The following is a 25,014-nucleotide window of genomic DNA, read 5'->3' as shown; positions in this document are numbered from 1 at the left end:
CAACCATAAAATGATAGAAGCTTTGTTCAAATTAATCCACATAAAAGTGAATAGGGAGTGAAAAAACTAACATTTTAAATACATAGATAAATTATATCTTGACTTGCATAAAGATGTGCTTAACTCGGTAATGAACTGGAACAGATATGAAAAACCCAATATTTCACGTATCCTATTATCTCCTATCTTAACAATATCCTTGTATTAAATAGTTTTGAAATGAATGAGTTAGAGGTTTTACAAGTAACATTTTTTGCCATCGCGGTTGAGGTAAAAAACCGGATCAATATGGTGGAACATATCTCACTTACCTTGAAATATTTTTTTGTTGGGTTACAGTTTGAGTCGTTTAAAAGAATCGATGATGATGTCTTGCAAATTGTCTATAATTAAATGCCTTTCAAATGATTTATGTTTAAGAGCAAATGAAAACTAAAAGTGAGAGCACTTCAAAATAAAACAATGTTTAAATTCATAAGGTCAAAGTTATTAAAAGATAATTAGATTTAATCTTAGTTCTTGTGAATATGACCAGAAAATCAGAATTATGTTCTTTGACCTTGAGGCAGAAATAATTCAGTGTTTAATTTCCGAATTTATTTATGGTATAGCAATTTTTCAAATGTTTTTTTCTTCTGCTAACCAAACAGTGACCTTCGAAATTTCGTCAAAATACTCGTTTGTTTTTGCACCTGTTTCTGCACACTCTAAGCAATGTAGAGGCAATGAACGGTCTTTACATCTAGTCGCAATTATTCAAAACGAGAAATGAAAGAATATTATCATAAATATTTCGCTTAGTACGATTCCATAATACAAAAAAAAACAGACTTTATATATTTATTGATGTCAAAGCATAATTTTTCGATCAGAAGTGGCTTTGCGGGCTGTGAAGTTATGATTTTAAATTATTTAAATTCCTTAATAAAATCTCTTCGAGATATCACACAAAATCAAAGAATATTGAAGAATTAGAGACATTCAACAGTTTTACGGGAGACACTGTCACAGATGGTCCACAATCCACTGAATCCATCAATCTGTTAATCTAAAGGAATGAATGATACTGACGAATTACATTGCTTTACAAAACAAACAATGAAACATTCGCTTCTGGGATATTCAGAGTAAATCATATCTAATAAATATTCCAAAATCAGAAACAGGGTCGAAATCGGCTGATGAATGTGTTTAATAGAAGCATTAAATACAGATCAAAATAAGACAATAGGAAACGAAAAGATATTGTATTGTCCTCATTAAAAAGCCGTAAAATTCATCTAATTTTTTTTTGTCTTATTACCCCTCACTTTTTGTGAATCTTATCAAGAGCTTATTCCTTCTTTCCTTCTATCAACGTTACACAAATGCTCCGGCACATCCAGCCTCCCACATATTGTATAATTAGGAGACAACCCCATTAAATAATTGCCTTCTCCATTGCCACCGTGATATTATATCATACTCAATCTACGCTACTTGACACGACCGGAGCAGCATTGGTCACAAACCATACAAGAGAATCGAAACGTACGAGTATCGTTTACTCAGTGTTACCGGCAATTATCCCTGAATTAACAGCAACTGTTTAGGAAGAAGTTTCAGCATTGACTAACTGGCTTGATTTCAAATTATTATTATATTGATATGATATCATACATAAGAATTGGTTGAATTTCCATCGTGATGATAACATAAAAATAGGATGGAGAGCGGAAATGAGATGCCTATGACAGATATTGGGGAAAATATTAATAAACAACAAAATTGTGTATATTTATCTTAATCTATACCAAACTAAAACTTGAATATTTGTGATTAATCTTTAATTCTATGCAACACAAACTATGTTTACATGTAAAAATAATTTAACATATTGATATTAGTGCTCTGATTTAAAGTTGCCCCCATAGGAAATAGCTCTAACTCTATAGTTGTTGGCATAACAACAGAATGATTTAAATAGGAATTGTCAACAAGGCCCCAAGTAGAGCAACACTGTTCTGTCAAAACATTCATGGAGTACAATTTTGTACGCAAATTATCGGTGAGAGTTTGATGTCAACTAATTAGCATTATCATGAGAAATTAACATGTTAGCAGCACTACGTTACAATCACAGTCCTGTTAATATTTCAAAAATAAATTGCTGACAAAAAGTGAAAACTCTTCGCAATTTACTGATGTTTAGAAATAATTCTCAACTAAACTGTTAAATGCTTGGTAGTATCAAACAATTGCCGAATCTAATTGCACTAGCATATTAATAACACAGACCGTCCCCTAACTGCCCTCGATTACTACTTCATTTTTAACTTCACTGAATAGTAAGGAAGCAAATGCCACAAAATTGTACGCTGTTTTCCAACTGTCAATATTCACCTCCCATAAAACCTTATTTGGTAGCAAAAAATGGATTTGACAAACAAACCTTCTTCCCTCGTTGCGGCCGACCTACGGCTTACAATTTAACTATTTCCCTATTCCCATCTGATTGTCTCCTTCAGACATTATATTGTACGTAATTATTGAAGTCATGCGAAAACAGGTGTTGTATCATATTATCTCTGTTCGCTTCATGCTCCACTTTCTTGTTAACAATTATGTAGTACCCATGCCTGCTTCCCTCATATCATCTTTGTTGGATATGGATAAATAGTCAATACTATTTGAACATAAAAGCGATACGGTGTACATAGACACAAGAAGCAATAGAAATTTTACTCTCCCATTGTCTATTCGTTCATCTGTAATAAATCCAGAAATTTAAATCTTCTCCAACTCGGTTCATTTATGGCACCCACTACACGCAATAAGCATGTTTCACATCTTAGATCCTAAATTCCATAGGTGATATATGTTAGAGATTGTAAGGCGAGCAAGCGAGCCCAATAAACTTGTTAACAATACTATTCAGATGTAATTTTTACTAATATTCAATATATATAATTTGCTATCCGCCAAATAAGCATAGTGGAGTAAAATAGAGAATTTTCCGATGGACCAAACCGTTCATATTTGATCAGCAATAAAAGGGATTTGAGTAAAGAAGGGGAAAATTTTTCGCATGAGAAAACTTCTCAGGGAGTTTGTTGACGTTGTCCTTCTGAGGATGTAATTAAGTGTAACTCAAAACTTATTTTTGTTCTGTCTTCAATATATCCAAGTAAATTTTTCCTATCCTGTTGCTTGGGGAAAGCAATGTCTTATAATTAGAGCCAAAGCACAAATACTTAAGCCATCAGTAAGATTAGTGAATCAGTAAGAGTGTAACTTTTTAGATTACACCATGAATAACCTATGCCTAATGTTCCGTTTGATAAACTTTTGATGCGTAAATATCAGAATTATATTCTGCTATGTAATACGTGGCTGTGGGCGAGAAAGTTCATCTGTGTTGATAAAGAAGTTGATTCGAAGGCCAAATTGCTACTCAGCTGGATATCGATAATTGCAAAGCTTCTGAAGTAAGGTAGAGTAAATAAAGAAGTAATCCATTAATGGCCATAGCTTTTCACTGAGGCAGTAAAGATAACGCTACGCAAATTAACTTACAAATACAAGAAGAAAACATGGGTTTATCTATATATTTATACGAAGGAGTAGATTTCTGAAGTATCGTATTTTGTTATATAATACTTCTGTTCCTGGTGGAAAGAATACTTTCGAAAACAGAGCCAGTTTTGGAAAAATATGGTGCATTTGTTGTATTTTATTAAATTGGTTTGATAAATAGAACAAATCGAGAAACTGAAGCTTACAGTCACGAAAACCTACTTCTTTAATTTTCTTATGCAAACTACTTTTAGTGAACGACTGTTTCACTTTAATATAATACTGCCAATCTATGATGTCTTTCCTGATAGAAATTCGTCCTAGTCAAGTAGACTGTATAAAGGAGATTCAACTCTCAGCGTATTGTTCGAAATTTTACAGCAGAGAAAAATCACTGCGCATTTTCGACCGCGCACAATTTTTATGGCTTGTCACATGGGGGAAGTCATTGACAAGAAAACCATCTAAGTGTCATCGACACATCAACACGCCAATGAATTAACCACATTTGTCGCGGACCAGTTAGCTGTCTCGACCCGATCATATGGTTTCCAGATTCGTCTTTGAAAGGACATACACTGTCGTAATCACCGAAAGAGAAGAATGGTCGACAAATGGCCATGAGTCTTTTCAGATTACTGACTTAATAATTTTCACCGACGGGTCAGTCATGGATGGCGGATCGGGCGCAGGGGTGTTCTCGGGGAATCCGATTATAGAACTGGCCTGACCCCTCGGGAAAATGACGACCATATTCCAGGCGGAGATATATGCCATTTCATTGGCAGCAGAAGAATGTTTGCGACAAAAATGGAGGGGTCGCACGATTCGAATCTGTTTCAACAGTCGAGCGGCATTATCAGCACTAAATAGCAACGACATATCAAGCTAGTTGGTGTGTAGTTGACATCAGCTGCTGATGAAACTTGGCCTATTGAACGAAACATTCCTAATGTGGGTGCCGGAGCAGTCTAACATCGCTGGTAATGAGGAGGCTGACAGACTGGCTCGCCGAGGATCTAGATCCACAATGGTGGGGCCAGAACCAACTCTTGGAATCCGACCATCTACTGTCAAGTCTACTCTGAAGGGTGAAATTGCAAGGATTCACGCAACCGAGTGAAGAAATTTGGACTCTTGCCGACAGCGAAAATCCTTGTCAAAAGACCCTAGGGCCACTAGAGCGGCATTTTTGTTGTCCCTTAAGAAGTGGGACATCAAAACGGGGCTTTTGACGGAATACTGCTCCTTAAACTACCATATGGAAAAGATTGGGCTAGTGGTTTCGGCTATATGCGGCCAATGTTAGGAGGAGGAGGAGACGACCCTGCACTTTTTATGCAGCTGCCCGGCCTCCTCAGACCTCAGACATCTTGGCAAAGTTTTCTTCAATGGAGAATCTGCACACTCTCTGCCTCTGGAGAATGTCATCAGTTTCGCTAAAGCCTGCGAACTCCGTAGTTCCCAAAATGTACTTCCCCGAAACTTCAAGGAGTTCTGTTTATATAAGAACTGGTATATTTCATCTATAAATGTTAAGTAGCTTTATTTCCTCTTTTTCTTCAACCTTTGTCCCATTAACAAGCGGCGTCGTGATCGCTTTCGCCATTTGATTCTATCAAATGCCTGATCTGGATGCAATCTCAAGGCTTTTAAATTCCGATCCAGCGTATCAAGTCACCTTTGTCTCAGCCTGTCTTTTGGTCGTTTACCATCGACTTCGATGTTCAGACCAATCTTGGCAAGTGAATTCTCGTTAACGTGAATCGCGTGACCATACCATTGAAGACGCCTGTCTCGCAATTTTTCCACGATCGGTGCAACCCCATAACGATCGCGGATATCCTCATTTCGGATGTGATCAAAGTCTGTCACGCCACTAGACCAACGCAACATCTTCGTCTCCATTACCGCAAGACTTCGTTTATTGTCTTTTATAGTCGGCCAACACTCAGAACTATAGAGGGCGACAGGACAGACGATATTTAAATTTTAGGTAGGTAAATTTTAGATTTGAGACGTTCGTTGGTCCGTCGATCACAAAGAACACCAGCTGTGGAACGCCACTTCATCCAGGTTGCGTTAATGCGTGAAGCAATTTCATAATGCAATTCTCCATTGGCGGATAGCGTTGACCCGAGGTATTTAAATTGCTGGGAAAAAATGAGAAGGAAAAATGTAGGTGAGGTCCTTCGCACTTGTTTTGCATTCAAATTATATCATATAACATCTGCAATCGACCCCCTGCGAACGACAATATATTTACATAAAATATTTATGAGATATTGCAGCTACTATAAATTAAAATTTTATATAGAAAAATACAATACAATATGTTAAAGCTGAATTGTATTGTGGTTTAAACATTCCGATTGAAAATAAGTTAGCGTATCAAGGGCATAATGCATGTTGGACTGCTAAACAAAAATGGAAACATATTGTCACTTCCCATTGCGGCAGGCGCACTTCCACCCAACGGTTTAAATCGAAATAGATAGGGCAAGTTCGTGAAAATAGCAGTGTGAAATAAAACATTAATTAGATTTCCATTAGTGAAATTACATTTCGGTGGCATTCCATTCAAATATAGCGTTCAGTGTAAAATTACATAAATACTCTCAACTGCTCTATGTGAAAATGAATTTCAGTTCTGAATTCTGAGGCCCCTTGAAAATAATTTGTTATGAAATTAAAGTAGAACGGAGGTGCTTAAAATGGTCAACTTTAATGTAATTAATTCAATTGAAGACTTATAAAACAATAAGGAAAAAGTCATATGTTCATATCTAATAATGTTAAAAGTTCTCTTAATTTGAAATCTAAATTTTTATTCATCTTTTAATTACAGATCGGAAGTTTGAAAGGCTACTACCTTCTCCACCACAATCATGTATCAAAGCGTTCGTTGAGCAGAAGTGATACTCACCACAACGCCTTAAATTCCGAACCTGAGGTAAGTTTTCTTGCATTTTTCCACTAGATTTCTCTAAAAACGTTTTCTTGAAACTTTTTTCTGTTTAATTGGATTGTAGTCGCCTTCGTTATTCTATTCTTTATCCGTCTCTTCGATTAATATACTTATATACTCTGCGGATTAAGGGAAGAAAATATTTAAAATTCCTGCGAAAGTTTGCAGGAAAATCCAATTACTTATTCAGACATGTTAGGCTTAACTTTCATCCCTTCCAATAAAAATGTAAAAGTTTTATTGATGTTTTTCTTCTATGCTGATTGCGATATCTCCCAAAATAATTCCTAGTCGCAAATTGGAAGTTTGAGTTTCTGCGTTACCATAATTTGCCACCCAATTGAGGATCATGCTAAAAATTTATATCTATAATTAAGTTGCAAAAACTTCTATAAAGTGTCTCAACATTTTTTAGAACTTAATTTGCTAACCATACATTAAGTGTCCGGAGGGCTCAATGGTTAGAGCGGTAAGCTGTCGTAGCGGAAGGGCGCGATTAAAATCTCACTGTTGGGAGACGGGTTTGTATCCTGACTCCAGTCCAGTCGACTTAGCTGTGAATTAGTACCTGAATCGAAATAGGGTTATAATTACGGGCGAGTGCAATGTTGCTCACAATGCCTCCTACAGAGTACCATCATCAACAGGCATGTATCAAACAAAAAATAAAAGATGCAATATGGAGAACTAAGGACGTAGGAGCTGAAATAGCTACTGGTGAGAGATCAATCTGCTAGAATCCAGATACTACAGTAAAGCAAGAAATATGTATATGCACTTATAAAGCAAGCAAAGAATGTTGAAATGATTTTTTAGTATTTCATCTCAATTCGGATCATTTCAGACTAGATTATTTTGCTGAGGTATCGTTAGCAAGAATTGGAAACTTACGTACTTTTCAACATACTGCCTTTTAAGGTTTTGTGTGCAACGAAGCCTTAATAAAATCAGTTTACTGTGTGCATTTTCTCAGAAACGATTACTCCTATTGACATGAAATTTAGTGGGAACTATGAAGTCCCATGCATGCCGTAACGTCTTTCTACGTGTAGTTTAAAGGGGGAATATAGTTATGTAGAATATCAAATGAAAGGCCTGGGTTAGTACTTTCTGGCATTTGATGCAAAGGGCGGGAGTGCGGGGGCTAAAAATGGTCATTTTCCTCATAGAACCATTCTCCGAAAGATATGGAAAAAATCACAAAGATGCCACTTTATGGTGTCTAGTTTCCGAAATACCCTACATACTTATATCTGGCCAAAGAAAATTCTACTAATTGACTGTAAAGCCCTTACGTTCGTCCCAAAATTATATATAATATAAAGTATGATTCGATCAAGTTTTGGTGGAAATCGCATTATTCCTAACAAATTACTGTTCTGTGCAACTTTGCTGCAATTTAAGGCTTTTAATATCAAAATCACGCTAAAATGAATAGTCTGATATAATATATGCATATGCATTGCAAGCTAGGTACAAATAAGCTGAAGAAAGAAATATGAAGCATATACAAATCGTTATTTTCCTGGTGCTACTGTATCCAGAGTAGTTGAGAAAAAATCATACATTATACAACATTTAACCCCGTATTCTTTCAAAAATTAAGTCGAGTAAACATTTGCCTCAATAGGAACTTGTTTAACGCTGATGCTTAATTTTTAATTTTTTAAGCTTTAAATTTGAATTTCTATTTGTCGAATTTTTTCCGAATTTTGTCTATTTTCCTCCTCCAAGTCCATAATTAAAAGTCTCTCATACGGTAGTCGCCCATTTTTTTAATATATGCCGCTTATAATACTCTGTCTAGAGACTGAGAAACTGGAATATATACACACTTTACAACTGGGATGTCGATGGGACATTACGTTACTCTTTGGCCGAGATCGGAGGTTTCCAGGACGTTTTCGGAGATTTTCAAATTTACGTACTTCGGTATTGATTTTCATCTTTAAAAAACAATTTTAAAATTCTGAAAAAAATAAAATAATTAATAGGAGGCTAGCATTCAGACATGGAAGGCACGGCAAAAAAAATCTGAGAACGATCAAACGACTTACGAATTCCAAATATATCTGGAAATTTGAATAATATTGTATTAGGGATACGACCGGAAAAAAATCTGGAAATTTTCAAACAAGTTATGAATTGCTTATTTCCATGGAAATTTGAATAATATTTTAAAGGAATAATTTATAGGAAATATAGCTCCTCGGCAATTTTACAATTTCTTTCGAGATACTTTTCAACGGGTAATCTACAGTTCATTCCTTTTGTACTGAAAACGAATATAAACTACGGAAGGAAACCAACTATGGCTTATCCGTTTAATTTCCTGCCATGAAATTTGTTTGTTCCTTGTCCTCTATCATAAGCTCAACAGGTTCATTTTATGCATGTATAGAGCCTGGCTAGCTGCAGAATGTCGCTAACAGTTGATACATATGCACATATGTATAAATATGAGTGTACATATACATGTTTATGATGCAGCTTAACTCAGCGAAGTGGTAAAGAAGATTACGATGGAGGCTTTTGATGAAATTGGAACACATTTAATTTGGTGCTTGAGAGCACTCTTTCTATCATCAGATTTTCACTGGCTATAATCTATATGCAAATTAATTTTCCTATAAATATATGAAATGTTACAATTTACTTTTCTTTTTCTCTCCCTTTCGCATTGTTGTAGGTACGATGGATGCAGCAACAGAATGAAAAAGTTCGCAAAAAACGTGATTACAATCCCGGTATACGATTTCCAGGACTCTCATTCACGCCGAGCCCGACTACAGGATTGGGTCTAGGTAGTCTTTTGAAGGGAATCGCTCCTCAATCGCGACTAGAATATCGTGATGCAACGCCGCATACGATATTCCCAGATCCACTATTCAAAGAACAATGGTACCTGGTGAGTAGAGTATGTGCATTCTTTTCTTTTTACTTTATTAATTTTGACTAACATAAAGTTTTTATTTTATTCGAGCATTGCGATTACAATGCATTTAACATGAGTTTTCATTATCGGCTAATCACAAAGCAACAGTTATGATCTTTTTGTGTCGTCTATTTTTCCAATTTGGAATTGAACGTAGAACATGAATGCATTCCTCAGTGAGCTGAAATATTGAAGTGTAAAGCGAGGGTAAGCTAGCTAACACCGCTGTAAGCTTGGCCCCAATTCTCATTACGTCCATCTTTGCAAACTTACAACGTAAGAGAATATCTTACTTTGCTGATAAAACATTCAATCACGAAAAGGACGGGTGTGGTGGCACAGCATGTGTTAAGTTTTACAAGAAAAGTAAAATTATTTTAGAAGTAGATACAATTTTTTCAACTACATAGTATTACGAAAGCCTAACGCAGTAGTTTTACTAGTAAGTTATTAATTTGGTAGCAGAATATTTGAACTTTTATAATCAAGACAACTTATTTTGCTGAAAAACTTTCCCCATTACGTTCTACTTTTTCACGATTTAGCAGAAGCACTAAAGGAAATATTTTCTGTACGTACTATATTAAGAGAGAAAATGAAGGAAATTCGAAATCATGTTAAAGGCGAAAATGCGGTGGTAGTAATGCTGCATTAACCTTTTATATACGCTCACAAATAAACGGATTTATGTGGCAAGAACCATAATAATAGTTTAAATGTGGCAAAGTCCTAAAAGGAGAACAATAAGTAATATCTTTGTCCCTTGGTGCTATGTATAATCCCTTCTAAGAATGCATCTGCGCTCCTCGCCAAAGATTGGAAGCATATCGAGAACCGCAGAGAATGTAGGGTGCAGGATGCATGATGTCTTGCTGTTTGTTACCCTTGTAGTCTCTAAAGTAGTGGCTGGTTGGACTTTTAACAATGACAAACACAATGTGCAGAAACGTCACCGAAGCATACAAAGAGATGGATGGAGGGTGAATAATCGGTGTTTCTACAGTTTATAGACATTAGAATGGTTCAAAGTAGTTGGATGATTGTAATGGAGGTAAAAGGATTAAGATGTATGTATGTATTATATAGGTTATTACCCGTATTCGATTATTAAGTTTGGATGGACTGGGAAATAAGATTCAGCGGATTTATATTTACATTTAATGCATAAGTGAATGCAGTTTATAAGAGCGTAACTGCCGTACTTGTTGACTATTAACGGATAATGAAAATTCATATTTCTTGCTTTATCCATCGTGTTCATCATGCAATGCCAATATGGACACTTTTATATTTTAGGATGGTTTTTTAGAATAAGTTGCACTTACATTACAATATCTAAAACTATTGATGCTAAATTTGGAATTGCGAAAATTGTTATCATAAAACATCATATTCCCCTTGAATTATTTTCATATTAACTCTTCCTCATCCACTTTTCTCAATATGTATATTTACATGTTCTCTCTACACTACAATGTTCGCTGCTATTGTGTTCATACTACCACGGCTAACAAAATGGAAAATTGGATAAAAAACCCAACCAAAAACGAAATTCCATTCTAACGGAATGAATGAATGTGAACGTGAAAAAATTGAACGGGGGAAAACTCAACAGAATGGTGGCGCCAAAGATGGCCTTGATATGAACATAGGACCAGCCTGGCAGAAAGGATATACAGGAAAAGGCGTTGTCGTATCCATCCTTGATGATGGCATTCAGACAAATCATCCTGATCTCGCGCAAAATTATGTGAGTATTATTATAATGAAATTGTAATAACAATAATGTTAACCATACAAGTTTTTCTATAGCGTAATGTACGTTCTATGTTAGTTGAAAAGTTTATGGTCTGCTAAAAATTCAGAAAGATACAAGGGCAGATAGAATCATTAATACTGAAAGTTTTCTCTTATTTCACATAATCAAAAAGGTCAAATTTCCATAAAATTCATACACTCTCCGAAGTTTCTAATGGTAGGAACATGCAAAAGTAATATGAAATTTGGGATAATCTTAGAAATGGAAATCCACATTGTTTGCTGTAATCAAGAAAATATATGTTTCCGTCCAAGTTCTAGTAATAATATTTTGCATTCCGCAATATTGCTTCCGATATACATGTATATAGATTTTTTTTCATAATTTTATTATCTATTCCTTACGAGTAACAGACTTTTTCCTGAAAACACAATTTTTGTTAGAAGACGTAGAAATTAGTATCAGTAGAATGTCCATAGAAAGTTCCCCTGTATTATATTGAATAATAGTATGAGCACCACTTTCAGTGCAAGATTGTTCTAACAATTACGTTAGAATAATCTTCGTATTACAGCGGAGTGTGAGTAGAATATTGAGGCCGTACTTCTAGGTAGCGTTGTTTTTACAGACGGTGGCACCGAACTTGATGGCAATCGACGCATTCATCATCATCATCAACGGCGCAACAACCGGTATCCGGTCTAGGTCTGCCTTAATAAGGAACTCCAGACATTCCGGTTTTGCGCGGCCAAAAGATAGATGGTGAAGTGTAGACCCTCTCGACTCCATCCAGATCACACCCATGGCAAAGGCAAATGGCACAATCCATCAAGACGAGTAAACCTCATTTTTAAGCGGGACAAAGTTTCCATCACAGTTCTTACGAGAACTATAACGTTCAGGTTGATTTGTAGAAATATAAGACTCTTAGCAGCTAGGAATGTGACATTTTGTCAACGGCCAATTTTTAATCAGCACTTGGACCCTTTTGTGCATCATTACTGCTATTCAGCTGTAAATTAAAGAATTCGTTTTCAGAAACTCGCACAAAAAACAGAAGTAGTTCAGATAGTGCGAAACAAGTAATTGAAAGACGTTTCAAACGGCAAGAATAACCCCATTAAGAATAAGGTGTCTTCTTGGTGAAAAATTGGTCCACTAGATCTGGATTAACAGTTATTCAGTTAAAATGATCAGCATGCATCTGATTTAAATAATTTGTCAATTTTTTGTGGGTGCTCTTGCTTCGCGGAAGTATGTCGTCATTTTCCTTCACTTGGTCATATATTCTTATGCATTGCTCGCGTCAATATTGCCAATAATGAAAGTTATCACAATATAAACGCATATACTCAATGGGGCTTTACGTTTATATGTATATCTTCAAAACAGGTACGACAGATAGAACTAGCAAATGGTATTAGCAATAGTTTCCTTATTCCGATTTCCTTCGCAGCAATTGGTGAAATATACAGAACGACTAACTCCACATATTTCGAAACATTGAATTTCGATCATGGCTCCAATAATTCATTATCGTATATGAGTATCTTATCGTAAACCACGCTTATAAAAACCTTCACCTGTAAAATTCATTTAATATGGTATACAATCTAACATTATATACTAGCTCCAAAGAGAGAGATACCATATACAAATAATAAAACAGTTGGCATAATATCAAAGTTTATCTTCCTTTTCTAGCATATTGTCTATTGATTGAAAAAAATTATAAAAGAGCAAGACTGAATGTCTCACTTCCGATTATTTCTGCTATTTAAAAAATCTTCCTACTCAAATTTATAGAGAATACTGAAAATTTAGATGAAAGGAGTATTTATACGAATAGCAGTCATTAATATTTTTTCAGATGTTGACCCTTTCTAACCCTTAGGTTATCGTAACAGATTGATACTTGCAAATAAAGCGCTTGTAACAACATCGTTGAATCTATTGGAAATCTCATTACAAATAGTAGTCGCCTTGATTTTCAAACGATAAAATCGATTTCAGTCGTAAATTTAACCACCACTTTTCACTTTTCTCCTGGAATCTACGTTTAGGAATCATGGCATGGATAAATGGAAGGCCGGGTCGAGAACTAAGGGTTTGCCAATGGGAAAAGGATGAGCCAAAGAGAGGATATTTAGAGTCTATATCGTAACAAACGTTTCAAACCATTTTGACCCATCATCAATTCGCTGATTTGAAATTCTATTACAAACCCTTAAATATTTATTATAAACGGCAACGTATGTTACACAAGCTTTATCGTAAACATCACAGGTAGCACACCGCTTCAGAATTGAGAAAGTTGATTGAGAAAAAAGAACATTGTAGGTCAAGCGGAATAACGGTTGGCGGTGAATTAGTGAAACCATTAAAAATACATTTGATCTCGCAGAAAGATGAGGGTAAAAGACGTGTGAGGCGTGATGCGAATCATTACCGTATGAAGGATTACACCAAATCAGTTTACATACAAAAGGGGTTTTGTAAACCATTCTGCGGCTGGGAAAGTTTGCTATGTAGTCCTATAAGTGGATATTATTAATTTGCTACACGAGTGAATTTGATCTCTCTAAAATGACTTCCATCACGAAAAGAATGATTAATTGGAGCTTTTTCGTTTAATATATATATAGTATAAGCCAAATGAAATTCAGCTTACAAATTATAAGGCAACTGCTTTCATTTTACCGAATTCAATTTCGAAATTATAAGACCTTTGTTACTTATTGACGTAAAAAACAGTGAACTAATAGCGTTTTCTATCTAAATCCCAGTACCAAAGATGGCAAGTTGGTAGCATATTAACCTTGAAAATGTTTCCCCTTGTATATTCTGAACATCTGTTCCACCACCTTTGAATATTCTCAAGCTCAAAATAAATTCGAAGAAAACACACAACTCTCTAACTGCAATATATAGTTTTTCGCATCAGACAGCAATGTGCATCTTCTAAGGTGTCGAGATGAATTACGTTAATTTAAGAATAGGAAAAGACTCTTAGCGTCATCAAACAGCTATTTTAGCTTCCACGTAAAGCAAATTCGCATAGGAATTCACCTATCGACTAGGAGTTATCACCCCCTTTATGTGAGTATAATGATGTGTTTCGAGTCGATCAATTTTTGCAGTGTCGTGCATCAATTCCAGCTGAGATAGCCTTACCTTTCCTTCAAAAGCACACTATTTTCACTTTGCAATTTGTTTCCAACTTTCAACTTATTTATAGGGATATACAACAGGAACTTAGATTGGCTTTGGGTTAGGCCCCCACTGGTTACTATTTCATTTCCGCTCCTAGTTGTTGAAAATACGTTACGAGTGGAAATAACATATCAAATGACGAACAAAAAGTCAGAGTGAACGGAAGCAGAAAGAAAAGAATTACTGCTGAATTTCAGACTTCAATCATACCTCTTTCATCGTTCGTAAACAGAAAATGTCTCTAGAGTATCTTAAAAATTTATTGAAACAATATTTGCCGGAAAATATTTCGCCAAAAGCAGGGTAAAAAGTATGAAATACAATCTATCAATGAAGTATATAGTCTTCGAATTTTCGGGTAATCCCACGTGTATTCCCCATGTTCACTTCTACTATTTGTTTTTTGAACATCACGGAAGAAATCGTCCAGAAGTCATAAGTAAAACAAACATATGTGTATAGTCGAACATTGCTGATAAGCTGGATCTCCATTCCGCCAATTGAGGACTTTATATAAGTCAACGGTACCAATAGATTCGGGTAATGGTAAATTTTAATTTAAATTTAATTACTGGAATAAATGCCGCTTAGTTAGGATTATATGTGTAATATATAAAATATTATCAAAGCAATCCATCATCCTAAATGAACATGGCATCAGTTTCGAAAATTAACTCTCTCAGAACTATTGATATATGTTCATTGTTAAGGTTAGTTTGAGAGAAAGTTTGGTGCCTGTTTATGTCTGTCACACACAAGCATATTTGTCGAAAACGGCTACATCGGTTTGAATTTTGGTGGACATGTGGATACAAGGAGGAATGAATTCACTTGGAGATAAAGAGAAGCCTCTCATGTACGCATATAAACATTTTTTCCCCTAATGTATCCATGTGGGATATCAAATGCAAGGTCCCAATAAGAACTTTCAGAAATAGACCTTATATTAGCTTCGTCATCCGTCACAAAATAGGGGAAAAAGTTATTCCCTTACTTCACCGTATAAATTTCAAGTGAGACACAGACTCATTTTCGGAAACTACTCAATCTACTACCTATATGAAATCTAGGCCTCCCAATACATCCCATCCCGATATTTACTCAAATAAACTTAATAGAAACCGCCAGTAGCATAAAGAGTAATAGGACACATAATACTAGAAAGTTTCGCACAAATCCTGCCATTAAGAACAATATCCGATAGTAGATCAAAGTTATGAATTTCGTGCGAAATATGATGCTGACGTCATAATTAATGAGAATGCTTAACATATACTACCAAAGACCCACATATGAAGTAGCTATTTTTTACATCTCCTTTTTGAATCTATTTTAAGGGGTTGTTTTAGTGTCTGGATGGCTCAAGTGATTAGAGCGCTTAGCTGTCGTAGCGGAAGGTCGCGGTTCAAATCTCACTAGTGGCAGAGGGATTTGTCATCGTGACTAGATGTCGGATACCAGTCGACTCCGCTGCGAATGAGTACCTGAGTCAAATCAGGGTAATAATCTCAGGCGAGCGCAATGCTGACTACATTGCTTCCTACAATCTACTGTAGTGTACCATTGCGGCCTTGATTGAAGTGCTCTAACACACTTGAAGGCCATGGTCCAATTGGATTGTTGCGTCAACGATTATTATTATTTAGTGTTAAATGCGTAAAAAGAGGTATCACCGTTATTGAGCTCTTAAAATAATTTCGTTGTTACCAAAAATAAAAAAACAAAATGCGGCCGCAGTGTTTCGGGATGACAGTACCCTGATTTTCAAAGTGACCGGCAATCAATTTCACAGCTTTCTCAGTACGCACTAGAAGCTTCAATATTTTTAACAGTCTTGAGATTATCAAAATCTTTCCAGATTTTCATAATTGATAATTGTCGATTTTTACCCAATGTAATGGAGGTTTTATAAAAAAGGAAGACTTAATTTTTCTTGAGGAAATTTTTTCAAACATATATTTTTTGATATACATATAAACAGAAGAAAGTGTGTTGTAACCACGTCGTACAAAACTGTAGGAAATGTCTTGGTACTGATCGTATTGAAGGTTACAATTTAATTTCGGTCTATGGGTTATAACAAAGAAGTGGTATTTGGCGAACGAAGAAAAGCGTCCCGGAAGATTTCAAACTTATATTTTCTAACAGAAAGATTATGGGGGTCATGTACATTACATATTACACGCCTGTAATTTTTAATACTTGTGGATTGTATACAATTTTGAAAATCAATAACGCCAATGCATCCACAGGATAGGAACTCGAAATTTACTAATTGTTTTGATTTAATAAGTTTAGATTAAATTATTACGCTATCTGCAAAGAAATTAATTTTCTTTTATTTAAAAAGGATCCAGATGCATCATATGATATTAACGGGAACGATTCCGATCCGATGCCCCAAGATAATGGAGATAACAAACATGGAACTAGATGTGCTGGAGAAGTTGCCTCTGTTGCTTTCAACAATTATTGTGGAGTTGGTGTAGCGTATAATGCTAGCATTGGTGGTAAGTTCAACGGTTCACTATAACATTTTCTATAAATCAGTATATTTAATATTACAAAAAAAATGGAAACCGGATCTATCTAAGTGTAATTTCGCGGTGTTTCTAGTAATTAAATTATTTGAAATAATTAAGGCTTACTTTTTTCTATTCTTTATTCTAACAACTCCTGGTGAATGGAACAAGTGGTTCCCGAAATATCGGTTTTTGCAAAATCAATGAATATCAGTAGCGGATAGAAAAAGAAAAAAGAAAAAAAAAGTCTTATTTATTTCAAAAATCGGATCTAGCTGCTTCAAGTATGAAAGATTTTGTGTGGTTTTCTCGCTAGGGTAGGAAAGGTTTTGCAATTTTCTTTAATGGGGGAGTTCATAATGCAAAGTTTTCCATTTCCTCACATCAGAATATTTTCACCTCAAGCCATTGATGAGTCGCCGCCGAAATTGCGTTCTGAGAAGTATTTGCCCTTCTGTCTTTGATTTGCCCGGTACCAATTGAAACCGTCTGGATTAGATTCAACTTCTTTTTTCGTTTGAAAGTATAACCTGCAAAACAAAATCGATATTTTTGTTGAAAGTTGTTTGCCTGGCCGTTTCCAATAAAGGATCTAAATACATAAACCTTACTCTCCATCCATTTTTTTTTAACTCGCACCGTCTTTTGATGTGAACTACTTTTGGGCACTGTGTCGTCGTGATTCTGGCTCTTATAATATTTGGAGAAGTGTAAATCATCCTCCAGATAATAATTTCAGATTTAATTATAATTTTTTGTTTAAGGACATTAATCTTTCTCTCTCAGCTTCATTTGAGATTTTCCAGGATCTATTTCCAAAAACATGACCATTTAATCAAAATATCCTTCATCATCATCAATGGTGCAACTACCGGTATCCGGTCTACGCCTGCCTTAATAAGGAACTGCAGACACTCCAGTTTTGCGCCGAGGTCCACCAATTCGATGTTCCTAAAAGCTGTCTGGCGTGTCAGAGCACTTCATTTCTAGATCGTAATGGTACACTAAGAGGCAATGTGGCCAACATTGTGCTCATTCAATTGAGTTGGTGGATGTCCGACGTCTAGCCTACAATACAGATCGCTTCGACACTAACGCAATTTGAACCGCGAGAGCTCTAACCACTAAACCTCTGGGTTTTGGAAGGCTTATATCTGATTTTAAGCGAAAAGCAGAATTGCATTTTAGTTTATTATTTATCGATTCAAAATTTACATTGATATGGACAAGGCTAGTGGCAAATTTGGAATCGTTTTTTGTTTATGGCTTATATTTCCTTTTACGATCATTTCAGTTCATTTGTTCTGTTTTTTATGGCATTCAATTTAGAATAACATGTCAGAATGCTACTCGCAAGGTAGAATTTCGAATGTGTTGCGTTTCAACATATTGGATGCTGCCAGAGTGCTTCTTCTGTCTTATTATTGTTTTAAAACGCGAATAGAAATGGGGGAGCCCATGCACACAGTATACTTGAATATATAGGTACTAGACACAGTTATGGAGAATATTTCGTGTGAATAACTGCGTATATTAAATGTTATAGCAGGACATTGTAAAATAACATAACAGTAATATCTTCTTCAATATTTACCCCTTCATATTGCGATGTTTATGAGGGTATTGTTACAGGCATATGTTCTTCTTAAAGATACGGCCATGTATCATTTTAACAGATGGCTTTGTAATATATTCGACTATATGAATTTTTCTCTGAAGCGAAAACCATTAGTAACAGATTGTGGATATATTTATAATTTATAAGTCTGAAACAATGATTTTTTCAAATATGTAACTCTCAAAATGATTACGCTTCATTTATGCAACATTTTTTGGGACATTTGTTTTATTTATTTGATCCTTTAAATATAAGTATAAACTAACTTATACTACATTTCATTCCATTTTCATTATCAGCCGGAGCCCAAAAATTAAATAAAATTATCAAAAATTAACGTGATCGAGTTTGTGACTGTAACCATTTGTGAGCTTATTCGCCATCAATACCTTCTGTATCCACCTTCGCGTCCAGTGCGGCCTTAATTGTTCCTGGCATACTATCAAGAAAACACCTGCACACATTTTACACAAATATACAAGAATGTCCTGCCATGCAGGATGCACTTTTGTCCACGGCGCGTTTTTACTTCTCGTCTCTCCAATAACTGACCTATTCAAAGCCCTCCGCAGGTGCTCTATGGGATTAAGGTCTGGACACTGTTGGGGCCACTAAAGAAATGTCTCAATGTCATTATTTTTAAACCATGATTTTATTGATTTAGGAGTATATCTAGGATGTTTTGCTGGAAGATAATGTCCGAAGCACTCACATCAATCTTTTCTGCATATTCGGCTCTCAAAATATCAATATAAGATGTTGCAATCTTTTTTTCGAGGATTCTTTGAATTGCTCTAACGCCTCTGGCCATCATACATTCCACCCCACACCATTATGAAACTTCCACCAAATTAGGGGGTTGGCTTTACATGCGATGGCTGTAATAAAATTTCCTTCAAAATCTTAATTTTTCACAGATTTTTGTGATCTATTGGCTTGATTGCTCACTTCCACTTCATCCCTAACATATTCATTTCCATTGTGATTTACTTCTTTTTATTTTTCAAACAACCCTACTTATTAATTACCTCCTTTTAATTACCAGAAATTAATATTAGTCAAACTTTTCCAAGTACTTTATGTTTTTGTTCACTTCCGCTCGCAACTCACAAAACCGATCACGCTTGCTGTCGATACAAATCAGTAATGCAAAAATGAATTAATTGAAAGAATATCATGATGCGCCATTAATATGTTAGTTCGATATCTCTACCATATACCATACATTTTGAGTGATTTCAGCCATACATTTCCATACAATGCAGATAGAATTCTACACTCGGCAGAAGCGTGATTGAGTTTGAGAGTTACTGTATGTATTGATTTATCACAATAACGCTGCATAGCATTGCTATGAATTTCGATTTCATCTAAATATCAGAAACCATGCCATGCGATAATGGCACAGCTAAAGACTAGGGTAAAAGTGAGAAAAGTCCTCAAGTAGTTTCGAAATAATTACGAACACTACTGCAAAGTTTTAAATTTTTAAACTTGATTTGGTTCTTTTGAAATCAATAAGATTGGTGGCAACGTCAGCACCGAAGACGAATCAACCAACAACATCAAACCGCACTGGTCAAACACAAGCACGAACAAGAATAAGGATAGGGGAATACAACTTTGAGACCGTTGACAATTTCTCCTATCTAGGGTCGAAAATCACAACCGATAACAACTACGATGAGGAAATCCGCGCACGGTTGTTGTCAGCCAACAGAGCCTATTTCAGCTTACAAAGACTGTTCCGCTCGAAACGTCTCACCATAGGGTCAAAGCTCTTACTGTACAAGACTATGATCTTGCCAGTCCTCATGTATTCCTCGGAAACTTGGGTTCTTAGCAAGAAAAATTGCGAACTCTTGGCCGCGTTCGAGAGAAGAATCCTCCGAAGAATTTTTGGCCCCCTACATGAGGATGGACGATTCCGTAGCCTACACAATGACGAAATCTATGAGCGATACCATGACCATACGGTTGTGGATAAAATCCGGCTCAATAGGTTACGGTGGGCGGGTCACTTAATCCGTATGGATGAAGATGATCCCACCCGGAAAGTCTATAAGGGCAATATCTATGGTAGGAAAAGAAGACGAGGCAGACCCTGCCTAAGATGGAGCGATGGCGTGGGCCAGGACGCCAGACAGCTTTTAGGGATATCGAATTGGTGGACCTCGGCGCAAAACCGGGATGTCTGGAGTTCCTTATTAAGGCAGGCCTAGACCGGATACCGGTTGTTGCGCCGTTGATGATGATGATGAAGATTTCCGTCCCTAAGTTGAATGAGCGAATCATCCTCTAAGAAGTTTCTTCAACAGAATAATTACATAATCGTTTTTCAATGATCCTTTATTCAAATTAAATTTCATTAATGGCCTCTCTCTTGGTCAAATTTCAACTTTCATTGTCTTTTCAACGAATATGGTTTCAACCAATCAATATATAATTTTTCATATTACCATAGTTACATGTCCACAAATCAGCATTCGAATAATTTCGACTTATATAGCATTGGTGCCTATTCTTGAACCTCTTGCATATAATCAAATTAAAAATGGTTTGACTTTAACAATTAATATTGTATATTCCGCTAACTTTGAAGGTGTAGTCATCGATTCTTGTTCTTTCATCAATTCAGGTGTTCGAATGCTTGATGGCAGTGTAAACGATGCGGTTGAAGCAAAGGCGTTAAGCTTAAATCCACAACATATCGACATTTATAGTGCCTCCTGGGGACCTGAAGATGATGGATCAACTGTAGACGGTCCGGGTCCATTGGCTAGACGTGCCTTCATCTACGGCGTGACAAGTGGACGTCATGGCAAAGGATCAATATTTGTATGGGCATCGGGTAATGGAGGACGTTATACAGACTCGTGTAACTGCGACGGATACACTAATTCAATTTTCACGCTGTCAATTTCAAGCGCAACACAAGGAGGGTAAGTACTTGCTGAACGAAATATTTATTTTGTATTTTCCGTCTTCCGTCTTCAATGTTAGATAAGTTTGGGGTAACGTGACAATTCAACTGCGTTATCAATGTTTGCACCAAGTACTTATTATATTATATACGTTCTGGTCACACGTTTAGAAACGCTACCAACAAATAATAAATCAGCGCTCGTTCTTCCACTGGGCTCAATTTTAAATTGTGCTTGCATAATATATTTTATCAATGCAGGGACCATATGCCTTTTCAATAAATGTGTCTATTCCCCCTTGGAAATATTAAAATCTATAATTATCATTCACATCTCAGTCACTTTTTCCTTTGACAGAAGATTGGAATATTTAGCTTTTCTTCCATTGCATTTTACTCAATCTATTCACATTTTTTTACATGGATAGTTTCAAACCATGGTATTTGGAAGAATGTTCCTCCACACTGGCTACTACTTATAGTTCGGGAACTCCTGGTCACGATAAAAGCGTGGCAACCGTCGACATGGACGGAAGACTTCGACCAGATCATATATGCACCGTAGAACACACAGGAACGTCGGCTTCTGCTCCGCTTGCTGCAGGGATATGCGCTTTAGCCCTTGAAGCCAATCCTTACCTTACGTGGCGAGATATGCAATATTTAGTTGTGATGACGTCGCGGCCAGAACCTTTGGAAAAAGAGGCAGGTTGGCTTTTAAATGGCGTTAAAAGGAAATATAGCCACAAATTCGGTTATGGTTTAATGGATGCCGGAGCTATGGTTAGCTTGGCAGAACAGTGGACTTCTGTACCAAATCAGCACATTTGTAAATCTCGCGAAAATAACGAAGATCGGCAAATAGAAGGAACCTACGGATATACACTTCAAATTCATATGGACGTAAATGGATGCGCGGGAACTTTGAATGAAGTTCGTTATCTAGAACATGTTCAATGTAAAATCACATTAAGATTTTTCCCAAGAGGGAATTTACGAATACTACTCACTTCACCGATGGGAACAACAAGTACCTTGCTATTTGAACGTCCAAGGGACATTGTAAAGTCGAATTTCGACGATTGGCCATTCCTAAGTGTTCATTTCTGGGGGGAACGAGCTGAAGGCAGATGGACACTGCAAATCATTAATGGCGGAAGACGACGTGTAAATCAGCCCGGAATTTTATCAAAATGGCAACTGATTTTCTATGGGACTCAAGTGAATCCGATTCGTCTGAAGAATGGCGGGCAGGATCCATCGAATGTACGAAGAGTAACTGGATTAAACCCTTTTGTTTTCCCCACTGATACTGATTTGGGACAAACACAGAGTGGAAACGCTTATTACAATTCTGATCCTTATGGGTATTTGAATTATCAGAATTTATTTACGGGAGCTGGAAGCAGTCCAGAAAAATCTGTTGCCACCGTGGATGGTCACAATATTCCAACTCCACAAAGACAAAATGTTATGGCTGATTCGAACAATAAAATCGTCTTACATGATTGCGATCCAGAATGTGATTCTCAAGGATGCTATGGGCGTGGACCCACACAGTGTGTAGCTTGCAAACATTATCGATTAGATAAGTAAGTGAATACCTTCTTTTAAGATATGTTCTAAAATTTTTACAAACATGAGGCTAAGCGTATTCCATTCACAGCACATGCGTAAGTCGTTGTCCTCCACGAAGTTTCCCCAATCAGGGTGGAGTTTGTTGGCCTTGCCATGAGTCTTGTGAGACTTGCGCTGGTGCAGGCCAGGATAGTTGCCTTACATGTGCACCAGCTCATCTCCACGTTACCGACTTAGCAGTGTGCTTGCAAATTTGCCCTGAAGGATATTATGAAAGTAAGTGATTTCAATTCAAAGGCTACTAGGCTTTATTCTATTTATTTTCTCTACGTTAAATTAATTACAGACTATGATAATAAAACATGTGTCCCGTGTGAAGCCAACTGTGCGTCGTGCCAAGACCGTCCTGATTACTGTACAAGTTGTGACCATCACTTAGTTATGCATGACCACAAATGCTATTCGGCCTGTCCAGAACATACCTTTGAGACAGAAGACTACAAGTAAGTAAATTGAAATTGGTCATTTGTTCTTTAAATTATATGCATCACACATGCTTGTATAAATATATGTATATGGCTGTCGAAATACTGCAAACGAAGGGGAGAGTGAATTAATGGGTATACATAATTTGCATCAATAAAGTTTAAAATCGAAATACGGTTTCCTCCTTCATTTCTAAAGCTGAACTTCTATTCTCTGCTTAAACTCACAAGTCTTGATTTTCAAATCTTAATCATCAACAGAGAAAAATGTAATGATGAGAAAATCTACTTGTCCTTAATATAAGAAAGTGTTGTTATTTGTAATATCTCGTACAATGAAAAAATACCTCATCATTAAGAAATCAGATCCGTGAATTGTGCTTCCTTCAAAACGGAATTCGAAAAGAAGAGTTTAGCGTTGCTACATAATCAACTCTCCTTACCACAAACCATTTTAGTCGTATAAATCGGACACACATGCACGCTATAACGAATGAGGAGATTTTATTTGATTAAGTTTCAATATCCCGCATCTATTTGGTAGACAAACGTCGCCAATTTCTTGTATTTTCATTAAAAGAAATCAACAGATTTGTTCCAATGTAGAATTTTTGAAGAACTTTTGGAATTATCATAAATCAGAATAAATTAAAAAAAAAGTTATTCAAGAATTAGGAAAGTTCATTATGTTTAATTTATCTTTACAGCTGCGCTTCTTGTCATCTATCCTGTTCAACATGTAATGGCTCTTCAGAATCTCAGTGCATCACTTGTCGCTCCGGACGTTTCGCTTTGGACGGCAAATGCCTAAACAGTTGCCCAGCCGGATATTATGGCGACAAGAAACGCCAGGAATGTGTCCCATGCCCAATCGGATGCGCAACATGTAGCAGTAATGGAATCTGTCTGACATGCAAGGACAATTGGGTTCTAAATAAGAAAAATAAATGTATCGTGAAGGGAAGTGATGCTTGTGATGACTGTAAGTGATTTTTGTCATCAACATTAGTCCTTAGTTTCAAAACAATATGGTAAAAATGTAGTCTTTATGTTTATATAAATACACTCTTGGGTGGACCAACTATCGTCCTGGGGACCATCTCGTTAGAGATATCGATTCCATTTTCTCTATGTAGAGTTCCGATAGCAGTTATGGGACGGTCACGGGACAACATTCACAAACATGATAGGGTAGTAATGGAATGGAATGGAAGAACCATAGTTGCTGAACCGTAAGGTTTTTATCGACGCTTGAGACAATGAAGGATTCTTGAACTGCCCTGATTCATTCTATGGTGATGATTGTGATAGAAGTGAAGGGACACGCCACAAACAGCACGGGAAAAAGATTTCACATGTTTCAATTTCAAGCCTACATTCATAAATGGCAAGCAAATCGCCGTGGCTATATTATTATATTCTTCGCTTTAGCTAACTCGTGTTTCATTTAGAATCGGA

The 25,014-nt window shown here is 36.3% G+C and overlaps 1 protein-coding gene across 5 annotated transcripts in view; it reads left to right on the top strand.

The window, feature by feature from the left end:
- Positions 1 to 25,014, top strand: part of LOC119654731 (furin-like protease 2) — an 85,048-nt gene that overhangs the window by 53,972 nt on the left and 6,062 nt on the right. For 4 of the 5 annotated variants that reach the window (XM_038060259.1, XM_038060260.1, XM_038060262.1 and 1 more), the window contains 9 exons: positions 6,404 to 6,508; positions 9,213 to 9,440; positions 11,074 to 11,208; positions 16,781 to 16,940; positions 21,209 to 21,512; positions 21,922 to 23,085; positions 23,160 to 23,347; positions 23,418 to 23,574; positions 24,264 to 24,538. In XM_038060259.1, coding sequence (XP_037916187.1) covers positions 6,404 to 6,508; positions 9,213 to 9,440; positions 11,074 to 11,208; positions 16,781 to 16,940; positions 21,209 to 21,512; positions 21,922 to 23,085; positions 23,160 to 23,347; positions 23,418 to 23,574; positions 24,264 to 24,538 — 2,716 coding nt within the window. The remainder of the gene's footprint in view (positions 1 to 6,403; positions 6,509 to 9,212; positions 9,441 to 11,073; positions 11,209 to 16,780; positions 16,941 to 21,208; positions 21,513 to 21,921; positions 23,086 to 23,159; positions 23,348 to 23,417; positions 23,575 to 24,263; positions 24,539 to 25,014) is intronic. The other variant, XM_038060263.1, reaches the window with a different exon arrangement.

The sequence above is a fragment of the Hermetia illucens genome, chromosome 4 (assembly GCF_905115235.1).
Source record: "Hermetia illucens chromosome 4, iHerIll2.2.curated.20191125, whole genome shotgun sequence".
NCBI classification, from domain to species: domain Eukaryota; kingdom Metazoa; phylum Arthropoda; class Insecta; order Diptera; family Stratiomyidae; genus Hermetia; species Hermetia illucens.
The sequence above is the reverse complement of the archived record's forward strand: the minus strand, read 5'-3'. Positions and strand labels throughout refer to the sequence as shown.